General features: G+C 43.4%; 1 protein-coding gene across 1 annotated transcript in view; it reads left to right on the top strand.

Moving 5' to 3' along the window:
* The window catches only part of LOC119449676 (cytochrome P450 3A14-like), a 35,639-nt gene extending 21,120 nt beyond the window's left edge, over positions 1-14,519 (top strand). Inside the window, exons 8-14 of the mRNA XM_037712898.2 lie at positions 64-151; positions 3,280-3,349; positions 6,965-7,073; positions 8,785-8,876; positions 9,550-9,690; positions 11,108-11,270; positions 12,618-14,519. Of these exons, the coding sequence (XP_037568826.1) occupies positions 64-151; positions 3,280-3,349; positions 6,965-7,073; positions 8,785-8,876; positions 9,550-9,690; positions 11,108-11,270; positions 12,618-12,707 (753 nt within the window). The 3' untranslated portion in view covers positions 12,708-14,519. The remainder of the gene's footprint in view (positions 1-63; positions 152-3,279; positions 3,350-6,964; positions 7,074-8,784; positions 8,877-9,549; positions 9,691-11,107; positions 11,271-12,617) is intronic.
* The last annotated feature ends 2,793 nt before the right edge of the window (positions 14,520-17,312 follow it).

The following is a 17,312-nucleotide window of genomic DNA, read 5'->3' as shown; positions in this document are numbered from 1 at the left end:
TCTTACATTTCCGCAAGATATTTCTCGTCACAATATGTCGTCTCTTCTCTTTGATTGCTGTAGCTTCGAAAGCCAGATATGCTGCAAAACTTACTCGATGCTGAGTACGTCGAGAGTCAAACCAGCGCAGGGTCAGGTAAAGGAGAAAACGGTGAGTTTTGCGACCTCTACAATTTATGAACTCACAGACGAACAACCGCAGCACAATGACGTACACACATGTGACGAGCACATTTCTGTCTGCGTTGAGGCGTTGGTTCTACCCGCCGCGGTAGCTTAGTCAGCTAAGGCGTTGCGCTGCTGAGCACGAGATCGCGGGATCGAATCCCGGCCGCGGCGGCCACATTTCGATGGAGGCGAAATGCAAAAACGCCTTGTGCTTGCGTTGTAGTGCACGTTAAAGAACCCCAGGTGGTCAAAATTAATCCGGAGCCCTCCACAACGGCGTGGCTCATAATCAGAACTGGTTTCGGCACGTAAAACCCCAGAAAGAAGAAGAGGCCGTTGGTTCTGTCAAAAAAAAAAAAAAAAAAACCAGGGAGAGATTCAGGACCTGTAGCGATCCGGCGACTAGGCTAAGCACAAGTTTACGTAAGCCTTAACATTGATTATGGCGTTAGTTCATAAAAAAAAAAAAACGCCAGTTGTCACGAAATCAGACTCTGTATCAGTATCTGTGGTCCAACTATGAAAACATGAAATACCACTACGGTAGGATGCGCCTTATGGATAACACGATATCGACCTATTAAATAACTAAAGATGGTCGACATGCACCGTACATTTTTCTGAGCTGCATTCTGACACAATTGAATTAAAGTCAGATTCAAAATGTTTAGGTCAGAGCTCCATATTCCACTCACAGCATAATGCGTTTGAAGTTAGCCAGTGAATTAAGATTTCTAATTGGGCTTTTTGGGCCGGTATTTTGTAGCAATGCCTTTCCGATGCTAATGCCTTTTCGCGCTTGGTCAGTGGTCATAGCGACGGTCCGCTCACGTTATCAACGGCATCAGCCGGCCGTGAGCGGTGGATGATAAGACTAGTATAGAATAAGGCATAAGGCATCGCTACAAAATACCGGCCTTGGATTGCATTGACGGTAACAAACAAAACTCAGTGCCAAAAGGAAAGACAAAAAAAAAAATGTTACAGAAATTCTGAGAATTGTCTCCTAATGCCTAAGCATTCTTTGGCTCGGCAGCCACTTCGCTTTTGCTTACTTTTTTAACTATCTTATGCATGTCTACCCATCGCTACCAATAGCCTACTATTACAGTATGACCGCGATTACATGTGCTAACTTTAGTTTCCTTTTTTCTTACTACCTTGACGCGGCGACGGCGACATAACCATTTTTGTGTGTGTTTTTTTTAAATGTAATATGGCTCACACAGATATCTTTCTGCCACGAAACATCTTTCTGTCCATGGTTTGAATCCCGGTCAGAAGTTTATTTTTTCGTTTTTTTCTAACGCTACCAATAATATACTATTACACTATTATAACGGTTATATGTGTTAGCTTTACCAATTATGCATTTATCTTGCAGATATAAGGCGTCACGGGACGCACATATTTTTCTGGGGTACTCGCCACAGAACGCTTACGATCGCGAAATGACAGTGCTCGAGTCGTGCACTCCTTTGTTTGTCATTCGTCCTAGCGCTGAATTTTGTTTGTTACCGTCAAGTTGATCGGACTAGTTTCACCAATGACTGCTATGCGAAGTATCATCAGCACACGTACTATAGGGCTCAGTATGAGCTACAACGTGAAAGCGCGTGACAAAGCGCTCACCTGTTGTAGCTCATGCTCAGCGCGAGAATACGAATAAGCGCTTATCCCATCGCCTTACAGTGGTGTTTGGTATCAATTACTCAGACTAGTGCCTTACTTCTGATGCGGCTTCTATAACACGATACAGCACTCGTTCACGCAAGATGAGCTTTAATTTTTCATAAATATTGTGACGGGGCGTCAAATAGATAAAAGAGGGACATGATTTATATACAGGGAGTGTTGACAGCGATGGCCAAGATGGCTGAACACGCGCAGCGTTTCTCCGGCGATCGTCGTCTTCTTCCTTAATGCAAGGAGGCGGCCCGTAACATCTAACCGCCCCACCGGGCTGAGCGCCGTCTCGGCGCAGACTAATTACACGAGGAGGCGACGGAAAAGTACGGCTTCAGTCGGGATCCGTGCACGACGTCACGAGATGGGGAGAGTAGATGGTGAAGAACTATTCAGCGGGGTGATTTCATAGTTCACGTCACTAAGTTGCCGTAAAACCTTGTATAAGGTCAGATGCAAAACGATAAAAGCTGTTCGGAGAGACCGACGCGACGAGAAGGGGTCCAGAGAAGCACAAGATATCCCGGAGAAAAGCAGACGTACCGGTGGCTGCGGTCGTAACGGTCCTTTTGGCATAATTGTGAGTCGGATAGTCGCTCATGAGCTATCTGACGTGCCCGATGGGCTCGCGCGGCAGCATCGCGGGCATACTCCGTAGTATGTTGTAGAACAGCAGGTAGGAGCGTGTCAAAAGGCAATGCAGGGTGGTGACTATACAGGAGATAAAGTGCCGAAAAACCGGCGGTGTCATGACGGGAGGAGTTGTGCGCGAACGTGACGTATGGCAAAGAACTGTCCCAGTCCCGATGATCGTCAGACACGTACATCGACAGCATATCAGTTAAGGTGCGGTTCAGCCTTTCGGTGAGCCCGTTGGTCTGCGGGTGGCCACCCGCAGACCACAGAACAGGAACGAAGGAGGTCATCGACAACTTTCGACAAGAAGTAGCGGCCTCGGTCTGTGAACAGTTGCCGAGGAGCACCATGACGAAGGATGACGTCATGAAGGAGGAAATCGGCGATGTCAGTGGCGCAACTAGTCGACAGAACTCGCGTGATGGCAAAACGCGTAGCGTAGTCGGTCGCAACTGCGATGCACCTGTTCCCTGAAGCAGACGTACGAAATGAACCGAGGAGGTCAAGACCGATGCGGTAGAATGGCTCCTGGGGTATGTCAATAGGATGCAGAAGGCCTGCAGGCAACCCCGAGGGCCGTTTACGTCGCTGACAAAGGTCACACGCAGCAACGTAGCGTCGAACAGATCGGTACAGACCAGGCCAGAAAAACCGGCGCCGCACGCGATCGTATGTGCGATAATATAATCATAATTACGACACACATGGTACGCTAGCTGAGTTTCATGCTCACTGTGAACGTTTTTGTTTTCTGCGACTTCTTTGTTGTTATTTTTTTTTTACATTCAGGAGTCCCCAAAACAAGAGCTTTGACAACTGAAGAAGTAATAACCAGCGCTGCCACTTTATTCATTGCTGGGTAAGTGAAGAGAAATAATGTGTTTGTTATTAGCAACACTAACGTGAACTAGGCATACTTGCCAAAGATGTCGAACTAAATCATTTTGCGTTTCAATGTACTGCACGTTTTTATCGGTGCTATTGCGAAGTACAAGAGAAAGCGTCTGAATCAGCGTTTGCAACGCTTGTGGTTCCACGCAGTCCCCAATTCCAGAGATACGTTCTCTTATGATTACGGTTCATTGTGTGTTCCTATACTGTGGTGTACGTTGCATTGTGGTGGTCTCTGTTATCCGTCTTGTTTTACCTTCTTCTTTTTCCAACGGGCTGCATTGGGTTTGTGTTCTAGTTAGTGAACTCGGATTGTGAAGCTGTGCCCCCCTTACGTGTCACGACGACTTGTGAACTATTCGCGGAAATTTGTTTTTGAGTGCTTTACGTATAGCTATGATATTGTTGTCAGGGTGTTTCTATTTTTATGGCACGTTGAAGCGCAGGAGTAGCCGTCACCTGTACCAGGCGTAAATATATCCTTTCATACATTTATTGAAAAAGAAAAGAAAAATAGAAGCAGGCCTACAGTCAATAAAGTTTAGAGGGAAAATGGCGCTGGGAAAATGCCCCACCATCATGTTTAAGTTGACGTAAGTTTATATAGGTTGGTATAAACCATAACGTAAGCAAAAAGGAAAACAACCTGCGCAGCCATACATAGTACACGGTGTTGAGCAGTGTAATCACCTCTGCATAGAACATTGCCGAAAACGATATATTCAATTATATTTAATGAAACCAAACAAATGAAAGCTATAGACTAAATGCAACGAATAAAGCTTGAGAAGTTGAAGAATCTGCGAAAAGTGCTATCGTTATTTCTTTAGTTTTTTTTTCTTTTCCTTTTTGAAGTAGCTCTTTACCTACGTTTATGAAAACTTTCATTGGCCCGCATGTTTATGTCACCGCACATCATTATCCTTCAATCAATGAACATTTTCATATAGTGTAAAGAAGCCGGTGATAGATCGTTTGCCAACATTTCCGAATATACCCAGAAATTTCAGGAAGGGGAGAGGACGTGTTCGGTGCTGCCTTTAAACTTTGTGTCCTCTAAAAGGTCTTACTTGTCCCTAATTATATTTTAGAAAGTGCTATGAAAATAATCATTTTAGATAATTTAAACTGAACATAAAGAGACTCTCTGCATTTTTACTTTATATTGTAATTATGACTTAAGCGCCCAGTTGGGCGCTTAAGTCATCATTGATGCAGCAGTTGATGCAGCAGGGAAGTGCAACGTGGCGATTCGAGCGGATTACGAACCACATTTATCACTAGAAGGGCGACATGCCATTGGAATCACGATGAAATACATTGCTGCAATAATGCGGCACGCGTAACGTCTCACGCGGCGATCGCGTGAGCAGCCAGCCATTGACCTAGAGAGCCAGCAGGAAAAAAGATATATGGCAGAGATCTACTTGCATAAACACACGCCGGGTTTCACCGAAGGCGGCTGATGCTGAGAACCTCTGTGCCAAGACACGTGCGTTGCGAAAGTTGTCTGGGAAGGCAAGCTCGTGTCGCAATTCTTCGAGAATATCGAGTCGAGCGCGGCCGCGCGTGAATATCGCAAGCAAGTAGTCCAGCGAAGGAGCGTCGTGAGACAACGCCTATAGGGTGGCTAGGAAGACAGGTTCTGCAATTATTTTTGCTACGCTTGTTCGAGACAGATAGGAATAACTCTGTTCTTGAACTAATCTAGAACTTGATGTTATGAAATAAATTACTTATTATAAATAACGATCTCTAAGAGTACAGCAAACGCAACTTCATAACGACTATGTATTTACTATATACTACCGTGCGACTACTGCCTTACCATGACTACTATGCTCAATGAATACTGTACGTCAGAAAGGACGCGAGTGAGGATTAATTTTACTATGGACGGGTAAATAAGGCAACTTGCTTGGCGAAACCTCTTTTAACGTTACCAACACGTTTCATTCATATATGGATAAAGCTGCAGTATGAACCAACAAATGCGCGGAAAAAAATTACACCATCTTCCCATAGGGGAACCCTGAGTAGTATGCGAAGCAGCCATGGGTTCGACTCAAGGTAGTTTTATCAGCTGTATAAACTTGGACATGCAACAGCACCAGCACCGCGCAGAACTGTTGTCGACGCCGTCGGCGTTTTGCCCGCGTTCGCACCGAACGCGAGCAAAGTGGAACCGGAACCGGAAGTGGAACCGGAAGTGGAAGCGGAACGCCATCTAGCGAACACTTCATAAAACTACAGGTGGCTACCGACACACAACGCCATCTATTGAGCAAATCATAAACTAGAGGTCGCTACATACTACTACTACTACTACTACTACTACTACTACTACTACTACTACTACAGAGGAGGGAACGACCCACACCCTATGGAGCTTCGCCCCCTAAAAAGAAACATGAGTGGTTGAAAATTTGGTCTGTCACTCAAGATCACCCATAGATATGCGTACTTTGTGGAATGTTATTGCATTCTTGGTAATGCTCTATATGGATAGATGCCCATGAGCAATGCTTTGGGAATGCGATCGTAAGACTTGGGAACGGCTCAAGGAATTTTGTACGGCACCGAAGTTCTTACGAAAGTTAGAGGACAAAATTAATCTAGGTGAATAACTGCAATGAAGAACGATGTTGCATCGCGGAACGAGAGTTGCTGTTGTTTATTAAAGGACGAAGCCGTGCGAAAATAGGCCACTGGAGGGCAGGCTATCCTTTTCTTAAGAAATTCCAGTAACTAAGGAATGTAGGAACAAGCAATATCAACCAAAAATGAAAAAAAAGGATTTAAAAAATACTATCGATAAGGAAGTAAAATAACGATTTGCTCAATCAACGCATTGACAAAGCTCTACAATACCTTTGGCGAGGACGGCGACTGTCAGGGGAACTTCGTCTGCTTGCACGCAAAACATCACAAGCTTTCTGGAGTTCAAGTGCCTTCAATTGCCGATTGTATAAGTTGGACCCCTTGCCACGGCTACAACTGCCGTCTAGCCTTTCCCGCAGCCAAACAACCTTGTTGTGCCGCTTGTGGCTGGGAGTGGCGTTCACGAACGCTTACTCTTCCGTATGGCAATGGCCAAGAGCCCGATGTGCGACTCCTGTAGGTGCGAGGAAACCATCGAGCACCTATTGTGTACCTGTCCTCGCTACGGTGTACAACGCCTCTCTCTCAGGACAACATTAAACGGACTGGACTCGAGACCGTTCTCTGAGTCAAAGATGCTCGGACCATGGCTACACCCATCACTGGCACAAAAAGCGATGCGTGCATTAGTACAGTATTTGAAGTGCACCGGTTCAAGAGACCGCTTATAGTGTCCCTGTACATCGTCCCACGTGTACTCAGTACTCACTCTCTCCCTATTTTCCTCTTTCTATTCCCCGTTTCCCCTACCCGTAGTGTACGGTAGCAAACCGGACGCTCTTCCGGTTAACCTCCCTGCCTTTCCGCTCCTTGCTCTCTCTCTCTCTCTCTCTTATTATTCAGAAAGATATACCAGTTTAGCATTCAGGGTCATATTTACCATAAGATTAGGCGCTAATGCGCTATTTGCACTTCAACGCAGGTACGAAACTGTACTCACCACTCTGAGTTACCTAACGTTCACGCTCGCAAAATACCCGGACATCCAAGAGAAGGCACGCCAGGAAATTGAAGATGTCATCTCACAGGGGGTAAGTGAACGGAAACCACGGGGCGCCATGTGAGCTTGCACTGTCCCTTGCGTTCTAATAGACTTGTATCGTAACTATCGTTATTTAGTAGCTAGATGGCGCTGGTGTTCTGTCTTTATCTCCAATTTTTTTTTAGAACAAGCGTAGGCCGTGACTCTAACATCAGGAAGACTCGAGCCAGTAGCCCATAAGGGCAAAATCGGAGTCGCTTCAACGCATACTGCAACGCATACTGCAACGCATACTGCACGCACGTTCGTGTAGTAGCTGGCTCACGTTTGATTTCAGCGTCATGCTATAGGACATCAATGTCTAGTGTGGATACAGGTGTATGCCGTTATGAAACACTGTGTGTGCTTTTTTAAAGTGAATCTTTCTTGGCGAACGCTCTCGCAATTTCCTAACCATGGTTGGGCGCTGCTGTCTCGCTCATACTTAAAGTAGCTCACACTCAAAAAAACAGAAAATCGAATTATGTGCCCGATGGTGGGATCAAACCTCGGACCCCTAAAACAGCAGCCCGGTGCTCTAAACATGTGGCCACAATTTTTTATTTCTGCAGCATTTACTTTTTGTCTCGACGAGGAACAGAACCTTGGTAAAGAAGCGCTAAAAATTTCTGTTAGCGCGGACAGTTTACGCTTTGTGATCGGAACCGTCTGTGACATTTACCATTAACTATAAAATGATTCGAACAATGCACCTGCATGGTGGAAGAACAAAAAAGTTGTTTTTTCTACGTAGCAGGACAGTTACACCTACGCCCAAGAAGGCAAATGAACTTATTACAATTAACATTGAATGAAATGTCAAATCATATTTGTTACTTGTCGGTTAAAGTCATACACTATAGTTTGGCTAGCGTTGAGGCATTTACACTACGAATAGAGAACACAAGTTTGCACGGTACAGTGAACACTGTGCGTTAAACTTTATTCTAACTGAAGAGGATAAAGAACTGGTTGGTTTGGTATTGGTTCATGGCTAATAACAACGGCGCACTGAAAACGAGGACTAAGGCTGTGTTCCAATGCTCGCCGTTGACGGCAAAGTAGACGGCTAAGCGGACAGCGGCCATCTTAAGTCTTGTTCCAATTCTCACGAAGGCGTCGAAGTAGACAGCTTCGCGAAGACAGCATCGAAGTCAGAAACGATGCAGGCTACTTTCCTGTCCAAACAAGATGGCGGCTGAGCAGGACGCTTGGAAAGCCGACAGGAAGATCGTCTGCGCACAAGAAAACGTAGACCCGCTTTCCTACGCCCTTATTGTAAGTCACATCGTGTTTTTTATAGGTTCGCAGGCACAAAGAGTTAAAATACTGAAATAATGTGTGTTTTTCTCAACTTCTCCTTGTCGCCGCGAGGAGGCCTCATGCCGCAGAAGCTATCCAGACGGTTCGAAACGCGTTCGATTACATGGCCCCGAAGCTGTCTCGGCTGTCTCCTTAGCTGTCTACGTATAGACTCTTTCCGATGCTGGCCAGAATTTGAACACACCATAAGGAAGGCGTAGCAGCGCTTGTGTTGCGTATACGCCTTCATTCGTCTTCGTTTTCAGTGGCTGGTGTTATCAGATTTATACATTCACGTAGGTTACGCAACTAATGTTTTCCGCCTTCGCACTATGAAATCAACTGCCATGTGTTGTACCGAATGAGCGCCTGCAATTTAATTAATTTTGATCTCCTCCTTTTTTGCATCCCGGCGCCAGGGTAAATTGGATTACGATACAGTAATGAAGAAACTGAATTACCTGGAACAGGTAATGAACGAAACGCTGCGGCTTTACCCTCCGGGTCTCACGTGAGTTTTGAAACAACACTTTTGTGCACAGTAGCTGCAGGTCTCGCTTGCAGGCGAATTCTACGAAGAAAGGCCACTTAGAGATGGCGCAGTTCTCGATTGGCGAAGAGGATAGAAAAAAAATTCAATGGGCTGCAACGTTGTCGACATCTTGTGGCAAATTTATGGCGCAATATGACAGGACCATATTGTAACAGAGAGCAGCTCAATATGTAGCAAAAGAGGAATACCGCAAGATAGGTAGCGAATCATCGCAAGACAGAGCAGCATTGCCATAGAAATTCCTCATCGCATAAAATAGTAAAACACACAAATAAATAAACTTAACAAAGGACAACGACATAAGACAAATTAGTACAAAAGATATCCTACGTGCAGGTTAAACTTGGTTGCTGCGGAGCAACAAAACCTACAAGGCAACTCTTGCTTGAACGAATTTGTTAGCCATCCTGTTTTAAGAAATAATTCGAGAAAAACGGGCACATACGTTTCGATAACATTGAAATTCAACTGTTATTATGTGATCTTCTACCCTCATATTTTCCGAGTCTTATTGTTTGATACAATAAAATCTATGTAAACCCATGTTTTCTTGCTTCGCGATGTTTTTTTCAGTGTTCGGTTTGAGCAAAGCATGATGTGCGATATTTGTGTTTGTCTGTATGAATTTTAGGTTTGTGACGAGGCAGGCCAAAGATGACTTCGAATACAAGGGGCTAAAGTTCAAGGCTGGAACTTGCTTCATGGTTCCTCAGTTCCAGATCCTCAGAGATCCGCGATTTTGGTCTGACCCCTTGAAGTTTGACCCGGACAGGTGAGAATCGGAGTCTACACTGACCAAGCCTCCCCAAATACAGAAAACGGAGGAACGACTTGCAGAGGAACGACCGGTTGCCAGTTATCGTTGTAAATGACTTAAGGAGAAAACCGCTGGCCTAAGGCAAACACATGTCGCGGGAGAGAGAGGAAGAGGGCCACAGCGAGTGTGATGTACAGGATTTCTTAAAACTAGGGGTGTGTGAATAGTGATTTTTGAGACCGAATCGAACGCAAATCGAATGAAATATTGAATAATTTTCGAATAGTTTTCGAACAATGAACAGCTGTTTTCACAATTATTGTAAAACATTGTTCATATCCTAGTATTCCTAAAGTTAGCAAATTTATGTCATTACATAGTACGTTATGAAGCGTTGTTTATTAAAAGCACGAATGGAGCATTAGGAGCCACCAAGTAGTTTCTTCGCATGTACAGGAGTCTCCAGTAGTAAAATTAAGTTTCGTACTTCTACGTCGCAAAACATGACGTATTTAATACATAAATGGCGTCGGAGATCTACACCTACTTAGCACCATACGAGCAAAGTAACATTTCTGCAATCTGCAGCCACAGCGCATCACTTGCTCCGCGACCAAAATATGGTACGTCGCCTACTGGATGCAGAAATATGCACAAGTAATACGAGATTTTATCTAAACTAGCGTTCACAAGTAGTAGTTGGAATATGTGAAGTAGTCATATTTCGTAGGAAACATTAGAGATCAAGAATACGTGAGCTTGAAAGCGTGAGGAGTGAGGTTTTTTACGGCCGCACTACACGTACAGATTCCGCAGCTTTGCCTAATGTGTATGAAACGGAATGTATATACTTACATTCAGCTGGACGTTTATTGTTCGTTCCACTAAGACCCATGCATGCGCCATGGTGTGCTATGCACACAGCTGCTCAGCAGAAATGCTAATGTGTGGGACCCACAACAGTCACGCCAGCAGCGGCAATGAGAATGCTGTCTTGTGATGGCTCCGGCCAAGCCGCGGTAGACAGAGCTGGGGAAGTATTATCTAAGTGTCCACCTAGTGGACATGTCCATTTTGTCTGCTGCTGAAGAGCTGATTGGCTGGGGCACCCGTCTCCTTCTGACGCGTACCCCAGGCCAGCCAATCAGAACTCCAGCAGCCGACGAAATGGACATGTCCACTAGGTGGACACTTAAAGAATTTCGCCCACTTACCCTCCGCTCTGATGGAGCGGAGCGTGGCGCTGCGTTCTTCATAACTTTTGCAGCCAAACGCACTGCGCGTCTCCGGAGGCCTTATAACGCTCCACGCACTGGTCGTGATGCGCCATCGATGCAAGGACAGCACGACGGCGACGGCGCGAGTGTGCTTCTAGTGTTCATATAATTGGTATCTCAATAACGGAAATTTTCCCGACTTGTCTGATTTGCAGATTCGCCCCGGAAAATGAAGCGGAACTGAAGAAGATGGCGTTTTGCCCATTCGGCATAGGACCCCGTAACTGCGTCGGCGTGAGGATCGCCACGTTGCAGACTAAATTCACGATCGCCAAACTGTTGCATAAGTTCCGCCTGGAGCTCGGCCCATCCCAGATGGTGAGAACTAAAATTGTGGCCTATGTATAAAGCAGCGCTCGCTGCTACACGCAGGCGGGCATCAAGGCCGTATTGCTGTGGCCGAAGCAACTACCAGTTGGCGTAGGCATTTTTAACACGCACGCTTAGAAGAAAGGTTTCGAGGACAAGGCTGGTGGCTTTAGTATTCTCGGTTCCCGCAATCAATCAAAGAATGAAAGATAAATAAATAAATAAATAAATAAATAAATAAATAAATAAATAAATAAATAAATAAATAAATAAATATTTTGGCAGTACTACACACACAAAAAGGTAGTCGGAGAAAAAACATTTGCAGTCGCCATAATTATTTGAGCACTCATTGTATTTCTTATTTGACGAAGAGGTCTGCAGAGTGACCTTACATCAGCAACAATGAAAAAAAAAAAAGAAAAAGAAACCCAAGAGAAAGGCCGTTGAATAGCAAACAGCTGGATGACTTTTCACATATAGTTACGCGAACTGTTTTGCCAGTGCAGCAATTTCAAGTTCAGGTGTGCAGTGTAGATCACCTCACATCGACCGAGGTTAGCCTAGTCCTTCAATAGCGGCCACCTTTCGCCAGATCAAATAGCATATGAATACAGTCGAGCGCCTCTACCACGAGTACCTTTACAACGAAATAACCTCTATAACGAAGGAGTGATTCCGTCCTGGCTTATTGTGAGGTGCGCGATGCCCGATCTTTACAACGCAGTGACCTGTATAATAAATGATTTTGGAGGCCTCAAGCACTTCGTTATAAAGGTGTTCGACTGTAGTTGAACAGCAACTGAATGTTTTAAAAGGGGTCTGCAAACGTACCAACCCCACGTACTACCGGAGACAAAAGTTCGGAGGCTTCAGGGTCACTAAATACTATATATATTACTCGTATTGCAACGTAGTCATACAGCTCGAAGCTAACAGGTGGAGCCTATACTTCTTTAAATGCCTTACATATGCACCTATCTGTGTTTATTGCTTTACAGAGTAGCAATATTACAGTTTTATACCGGCAACCATGGGACATAGGCATATGTCCCCCAAGAATTCGTGTGTGTGTGTGCGTGTGTGTGTGTGTGGTGTGCGCGTGCGCGTGGGCGTGGGCGTGCGCGTGCGCGTGCGTGTGTGTGTGTGTGTGTGAGTGTGTGTGTGTGTGTGTGAGTGTGTGTGTGAGCTCATTATGAGCAGATCTACCAAGACAAATTTTTCGTAACTGAAATGTTAAAACACAAAGAAAGACAGGGAACCAAAGCGTCAGAGTGTGGAATGCACAGATTTGACAGGCTTCCTGTGTCGCGACAATGTCACTAAGTGTTGTATATGCGCTTTTATTGTCCCCAGGGGAAAATGGACATGGGCTCACGAGCCATGGTGTCAACACCAGCCTGTGGACCATGGATAACATTTCACCACCTCAACAAAAGTGCCTAATGTAAACAGTGCGAGTGGTAACGTGCCAGTCGTGTTACTGGGACTGCGTGACGAGCCCCGGATGTAGTGTGTTACATTCAAACCAAGTACGAGGAGGGACAAAATCTAAAGCGGCGCTAGATAGATATCTAGCGGCGGACATGTCAATTTCTGGTACATGCACTCTACGTACAAATGATAGCAGATGATTACTTCGTATATTTCCATATTTGCTTTTATCAGTGATGGGGAGCGTTCCGTAGGAAGCGTACTTACGCATTACTTGTGTTTTGTGGATGAATTAACATCTGAATCGCGCGTTCTTGAAAACGTAATAAATATCGTATCACTCAGGCAGTTGGTACTGTTGACTGGAAGCCTATTTGAATAATTTCCGAATATATATAAAATATGGCGCTTAAGACCAGCCAATAATCAGGGCTATATCCTGGCCGCGTGGTCTAGTGTCTTGTGAATATTTCGCTCAGAAATACTACTGTCCCCAAATTCAACCTATCTCTCAAAAAAAACAATATTGTTATTTTGCATATGTCTTTAGACTTCTCACCTATTGCTTTTTTGGATTCATAATTTTTATTGCCCCCATACTTCAATATTTTCACGATGGTTCTAGCTCTGTTTGTTTGTGTTTTCTATGTATGGTATTTTCTATTATTCTCGGCGTTGGGATCATCATATCCAAAAGTAGCGTCATAAAATGACTGCTTATCTTCATAAAAAGCATTTAACGGGTCGATCGAAGTAAAAGTAAGGGTGAACTCTTATAGAATAATATGGGGCTAGGATGACAAAAATAAACATGAAGAAAATTCTTATAAAAAAAACAAAAAAAGAAGAAAAAATAAGAAAAAAAGGAAGGAAACAACGGCAGTGTGCTACATAAGAAACATTGAACGTTTAGGCACGTGTAAAGCGTTTGAAGAGTTCAATATGATACGCTTTGACAACAGTTACACATTTCATTTGTTGTATTGCTCGACTTTTCAAACGATGAAGCCTCGGACCTTATTATAGCCTTATGACGTTTCGAACGTCGTATCATTACAGCGCCAACAAGGAACACCAATATGTGGTTTGTACCCCCGTTTCGTGAAACTTATACGCTCCATACTTTAACATAAAATGTACCGGTAACACTCGTGAGAATACAGCCGGTTGGAGTAAAAAAAAAATAGTTGCGTTCATATACTTTTGTTCTATTGTGTTTTAGAAAATGACTGAGTATCATAAATGATATCGCCGATGCAACTTGCAATTTATATTTCTTCTTGTTTTTTACTGCTACATTTTGAGCGGAATTATGTGAATTACAATTATGTTAAATTACGTATTGTTTTTTTGCTTGTTTTTTGTTTTGCCTCTATCACGGCGTACCTGTAACTAAACATATACACTTTGTACAGTTGCTGCCATGCAACGGTCACCTGGGCACTGTCTAGCCGCTTTCATGCTTTAGCGCAGCAAAACTTTCAGCGTATTGCCTGGTAAAAAAAAGAAAAAAAAAGAAAAAAAGGAAATAAACGTGATTCTGATTCTTAAGTAAACCTAAATAATTCGCAGCTAATGGAACATTTGGCATGCTTTAGGGTGACGAAACATAAAAGTCACCAGTCATTGCTGTCTATGCCTTACAAGCAATAAAAAGTGGGCTTCAGTGTGTGTTAAAGACGGATTGCGCTGCCATCCTTGCAACGTTTAGTTGCTAAACCAAATGAAAAAATACGTATTTTTCTTACAGTTTTTGCTTGGAACAGTGGTTATGTCAATTTCTTGGTATGTGTGCAATAAACAGTTGTGGTTAACTTCTACGTATGCACGACTCTGACTGTACGTCTCTACACTTGGAGATTGCTGTAAAGTCACCGATATGCGTAGATGTAACCAGCAAAAAAAAAAAAAAAAAAAGAAAGGTAACTTAGCGTCATATTGCTTTCTGTGTCACTCGAACGGTAAGCGAGCGAGATTACTAGAATGTGTTTCGAGCTTACAATGATTACAATATCTCAAGCTTTGGTCATATCGTTCTTGCTAAATATAGTGGTCAGGTCAGGTGAATTTACTGCTACTTGTTTTTTAAAGACGTTTCCAATAGTTATATTGCGGAAAAAGTTAGCTGCATCTTTAATGAATTCATAAACTATCGAAAAAAAAAGCGAATGCGGAAACCATTGACGAACCTTTGAAAAAACATTTATCAAGGAAGAAGCAATTGTTGCTTCTTCCTTGATAAACTTGCGTTGTGGATTGCAAAATGGGCGAAGTCAAATTTTTTTTCTACGATAATAGTGAAGAAATGGATTTGAAAAACCACTATTGGTGTAGCAATAATAATAATAATAATAATAATAATAATAATAATAATAATAATAATAATAATAATAATAATAATAATAATAATAATAATAATAATAATAATAATAATAATAATAATAATAATAATAATAATAATAATAATAATAATAATAATAATCGCTCAGTCACTCAATCAATCAATCAATTATTTAGCGTGCCCAGGAACAATCATGCGGTCTGAGTGCTGGCCATGCATACATAAAAAAACGGCAGGGGAATATCTGTAAAACAAAACAGTGAATAAAACTAACAATATTGAAAAGAAGAGTGTACATACAACAAGGCGCAAAATGAATGCGTAAGAGAAAGGAGGAGACGAGGGCAGTTGAACAATATGTGAAACTATGAAACTATGACAGAACAATGCAAAGCTCGGAAAGAAACAAACACATAGTCGTGAAAAATATCCAGGTCATGAAAGTGGGCGTTATAGAGACTGTGTATTTTGTGAACGGTTGAGTGTTGGTGATGACAGGCAGGAACCTGGAAAGGTCTATGTTCTCTGGTGATCTTGCACGGAATACGAAAAATGATGCAACTGAAGAATTCGGGGCACATGAGGATACCGTGAAGGAGTTTGAAAAGAAACAGAAGGTCAGCGCGATTACGTCGGCAGTGAAGTAAGGGCAATGACAATAATCCAAGAGTGCTAGAGCAAGGCCCAGTGCGCGTACTAGCAAAGCGGTGATGATATATGCTTAGAAACTTTTTCTGGACCCAATCTATAATGTCACTGTTGGATCTAGAAATGCCATTCCAGACGACCGACGCGTATTCGAGTTGAGGAAGACAGATTGTTGTGTACAATTAACTTACGGAACGGTGTAGGAAATTGAATTCTCTCGACAGTCTGCAAACAGAGCCAAGAGTGCGCATACCCCGCACTGTAACGGGTTTAGTGTGAGCTGAGTAAGGTTGTATCAAAATGTACACCGAGATTATTGATCTCACTGGACCTTACACAATGGTACCGATTCTACTGAATAAGAAAAATAAATGCTTGTTGTTTTGTGGGTGAAAGTCCTGACTTTGGGGACGTTATTATCTGTGCACCATTTAGATAAAGAAAGAGGTCAGACTGCAGGATGCGACAGTCATCAACGCTGTGAATTGCCTTAAACATCTTGATGTCAACGGCATACAGAAGGAATGAAGAATTCCCGATGGCGGAAAGAACGTCATTAATAAAAATTAAAATAGGAATGGTCCTAACACTCCTTACATGGCTAGTTGCCATGTAAGAAGAAGACGTTTGGCCTTTGACGTTATAACAAAACATGATCTATCCGTAAGAAAACTCCGTAAGAGATTTACAATTGACGAGTCAACACCAAACTGCGTAAGCTTGCATGAGAAGCAGTGAGTCGCTGACCACATCAAAAGCTTTGCTGAGGTCACAATAAATGGTGTCTACTTGCCCCGTTGATTTGTGATAGTGGAGTAGCCGGTGAGGAATCCAGGCTGATTCGGAATCAATGTGTTCTTCACAGTAAAAGACAATATGTTGTGAAGAGCCAGCTCAAAAACCTTAGACGTGGCACAGAGGAGAGAAATCGGGCGATAATTCGAGACATCGGTTTTACAGCCAGACTTAAATACAGGAAAAACACTAGCAGTTTTCCACGTGTGAGAGAAAGTGGAAGTATTCAGAGTTATTAAATATAGATGTAAATACTGGAGCAAATATACTGCCATAAGCTTTTAAGATTGCGGAGGGGATGCCATCAGGGCCGCAGGATAGGGAAGGCTTCAGGCGCTTAAGGCATTCGCTAATGAGCTTTTCATCAAGTAACACAGGACTAGATGTAGGAGCTGTCATCTGCTGCTGACTGACACCAGCGTTGAAACCTGAAGCTTTATATAAGGATGAGAAATGGGCAGCAAAACAATCCGCAAATGCTTGGACTTCTACTCCTCTAGAGTCGAGCAGGCGAAAACACTCTCCCCGTTTACTAGAGCGCTTGCGGATATACTTCATAAATTCCGGCCGGCTGGTCGGAGGTGCTCTTTTCCAAGAATGCAGTATATGAGTCACGATCCCGCTTATGACGCGTTTGCAGAGAGTCCAGAAAAAGCGGAATTATTCTCTCCACTCATTAGGCACAGGACTTCTGGATTTATGGTGCGCACGATCTTTATATTTTAGGGCCGCTATAAGTTCAGATGAGAACCAGTTGGGATATTTAGAGCGTTTAGGACTGTACCGAGGAATGTATTTGCGCATACTGCTCAAAACAAGCTTCGTAAACTGAT

Source organism: Dermacentor silvarum, chromosome 4 (assembly GCF_013339745.2).
Source record: "Dermacentor silvarum isolate Dsil-2018 chromosome 4, BIME_Dsil_1.4, whole genome shotgun sequence".
In the NCBI taxonomy this organism is placed as follows: domain Eukaryota; kingdom Metazoa; phylum Arthropoda; class Arachnida; order Ixodida; family Ixodidae; genus Dermacentor; species Dermacentor silvarum.
The sequence above is the reverse complement of the archived record's forward strand: the minus strand, read 5'-3'. Positions and strand labels throughout refer to the sequence as shown.